Consider the following 3,064-nt stretch of genomic DNA (forward strand, 5'->3'; position numbering starts at 1 on the left):
CATTTGAGGAGGTGCAGAAGTAGATCTAGAATCATTGAACAATAATTGTTGAACAATGTCAGTTGATGTGTTGTTCATCCTTCACAACACTTTAATTATATCTTCTTTTCATTCTCTTTTTTTATTAATCTTTTACTATAATTTTACTTTTAATTTTATTATTTCATCTCTTCCTCTTATTTTTTATTGGATATTTATTTTTGTGTTTTTCTTTTTAACTTCTTTGTCATTTTATGTTTTTTTAATGTTTTTATTAAATGTTAAAGTATGACTAATAAAATATAAGTTATTTTATTATATATTATAATAAATAGGGTTTTTTCTTTTCATTGATTGAAGAATTTTCCTTTCAAAAACAAAAAAATAATACGATTTTATCTTATGAATAAAAATGAAAAACACAAATAAATCAAATGATAAAAAGAAATAACGAAACAAAAGGAAGCAACAACGAGTCAATATAGTACTTTATTTTTTATCTTTCTTTTCTTTCTTATCCTTTTTACCGAATATTTTAGAAAACATTCCTTTTTTCTTTTCTTTAGCTTGTGGAGCTTCAGAAACAACAGCATCTAACAAACCCATTGAGACCTTTGCAGCTAATTCAAAGATTTCTTTTAATCCACTCTAAATGATTAATATCTCATATTTTCATAAGAAAAGACAAATAATATAAATACTCATTGAGTAATATTAAAATAACTAATACTAATAGAACAACCGCTGAAAGAATATATTAAAAAAGTATAAAATAAACAAACCTGAGTAATAGCAGAGCATTCACAAAATGCTTGTGCTCCAACCTCTTTTGCCATAACTTCAATAGATTCTTTTTTAACTAAGTCCTTTCCTTGTTTCTTCAAGACATCAATAGCATTTGGATTATTTCTAACATCAGACTTAGTACCAACGATAATAATTTTGGGGTCATCCTTACCACAGTTATCTCTAATTTCAGGTACCCATTTAGTCTTAATTCTCTCAAATGAGTCTTCATCAGCAATTGAAAAACAAATCATGAAACAATCAGTATCAGCATAACTGAGTGGTCTCATTTCATCAAGGTCATCAGATCCAGAAGTATCCCAAAGATTCATTTGAACAGTTTTTTTATCTACTGAAATTGGAGCTGTATAATTATCAAATACTGTTGGTACATATGTATCTGGGAATGAATTGGTTGTATATGTTAATAATAAACATGTTTTACCAACGTTAGTATCACCAATAACTATTACCTTGATCTCAGCCATTTCTTGTTTGAATTAAAGTTCTCACAGTTTTTCCTTAGTTCTTTTTTTAATTTATTTTACTATATTTATTACTATTTCTCCCTTCTTATTCTTTTTTTACTTGTTGTATTTTTAATCTTTATTGTATTTTTAGATCATTTTTACATAACTTTTTTCCTCTCTCTTTCATTAATTTTACCTATTTCTTTGTTTCTATTTTTAAATTTCTATTTTTACTTTTTATAAGACGAAAATAACATTTTTTTTTCAATCTTTGAAGATAATAAAAAAACATTATTTTGATATTTAAATAAAAAAACATTATTTTGAAAATAAGTTAGTTTAATGTTCAACACCACTAAAAGTTTAATTTATATTGTCTAAATTCAATTGGGAATTATTGTACTTCCAAATAAACAATCAATAAATTATAAAAATACTTTAACAGTCGAATTAATTAAAAAAAAATTAAACTTTAATATTTGTTTAATTCAAATAAATATTTCTTCAATAACTTAAAACAAAAATAAAAGTTAATCATTTTAATTTATTATTTCTATTTGAAAAACAAAAGAACTTTATTATTTAATTTAAATTCTAAATGGAATTTAAATTAGAGAATCATCCATTTCTTCATTATACAAATATTTGTGGACAAACATGTATTCAATCTGATAATTATTTATCTGCTCCTCGTTGTATATTATTTTTTACTGGAAATCCTTCATTGTTAGCATTTTATATTGATTTTTGTGAGATGTTACATGAACAATATCCTGATAATAGTATTCTTGTTGTTTCTTTACACTGTACTCCAATGAATAATGTTTTTCCATCATGGAAAACATCTCTTTGTGAAGTAGTAAAAGTTAAATTAAATTTAATTGATTGGGTATTAAGAGAATTACCACAAACAACACATTTCTTATTATTAACTCATTCTCTTGGAGCATTTGTTGCTCTTCATGTTTTACCTCAACGACCAGAATTAGAACATCGAGTTGATCAAATCATTCATTTATTTCCTGCTATTAGAGACCTTAAACATTCAATAGACTTAATTGTTAGACTTCTTGCAAGACTTACACTTATTTATCCATTAATTTCAATGACAACATATTTACTTAAGTTATTACCTCTATTCATTTTTACTCTTTTTATTCAACTCGTTTCAACTACTCCTCCTCAACAAGCAAAAATGATGCAACAAGATTTAAATCCTCATCATATAGCCCAAGTTGCTTATTTTACTTTAGATGAAGAAGAAGTTATTACTGATCATGACAAACAAACTCAAGAATGTCTTTTAAAAACTTCAAATAAAACTACTGTTGTCTTTGGTCAATTTGACAAATACACTCCTTTATGGATTCGTAATGAATTTAAAGAAAGATATCCTGATGTTCGTGTTATAGAAACTACAATTAAACATGCTTTTGTATTAGGAAAGTCAAAAGAAATGTTTGATTTTTTAAAACAAAATAATGTTCTTCTTTAACTAATTTATTAAACGTTATTCTCTTTTATTTGTTTTTATTAATTTCTCAATAAATTATAACTTTATACATACCACAAAACTTATTTTAAATAAAAGTTCATTCATTTGTAAAATAAAATAAACATGACAACAACAAAGCATCATCTTGTTATCATTTATTGTATCTGACTTTTCTTTTTACAAAAAGTTAAAACTGAATTAAAGTCTGTTTACTTTAAATAAAAAAAAGAAAAAAATAAGAAGAAGTAAAATAAATAAAAATAAGATAATTAAATGATAATAAAATTATCATTTATTCATTGGTTAATGGATATTAATCACATTATACATCATT

The 3,064-nt window shown here is 24.0% G+C and overlaps 2 protein-coding genes across 2 annotated transcripts; one reads left to right on the forward strand and one right to left on the reverse strand.

The window, feature by feature from the left end:
• Nucleotides 1-468: 468 nt before the first annotated feature.
• ENU1_117620 (Rho family GTPase) lies at nucleotides 469-1,253 on the reverse strand (the record flags this gene model as incomplete). The annotated part of the gene is made up of 2 exons (XM_008859729.1): nucleotides 469-627; nucleotides 762-1,253. The coding sequence occupies 2 exons, from the start codon at nucleotides 1,251-1,253 to the stop codon at nucleotides 469-471; spliced, it is 651 nt and encodes a 216-aa protein (XP_008857951.1).
• A 580-nt stretch (nucleotides 1,254-1,833) lies between these two features.
• ENU1_117630 (hypothetical protein) lies at nucleotides 1,834-2,730 on the forward strand (the record flags this gene model as incomplete). The annotated part of the gene is made up of 1 exon (XM_008859730.1): nucleotides 1,834-2,730. The coding sequence occupies one exon, from the start codon at nucleotides 1,834-1,836 to the stop codon at nucleotides 2,728-2,730; it is 897 nt and encodes a 298-aa protein (XP_008857952.1).
• Nucleotides 2,731-3,064: the final 334 nt, after the last annotated feature.

The sequence above is a fragment of the Entamoeba nuttalli genome (assembly GCF_000257125.1).
Source record: "Entamoeba nuttalli P19 unplaced genomic scaffold asmbl_5015, whole genome shotgun sequence".
Classification (NCBI taxonomy): domain Eukaryota; phylum Evosea; order Mastigamoebida; family Endamoebidae; genus Entamoeba; species Entamoeba nuttalli.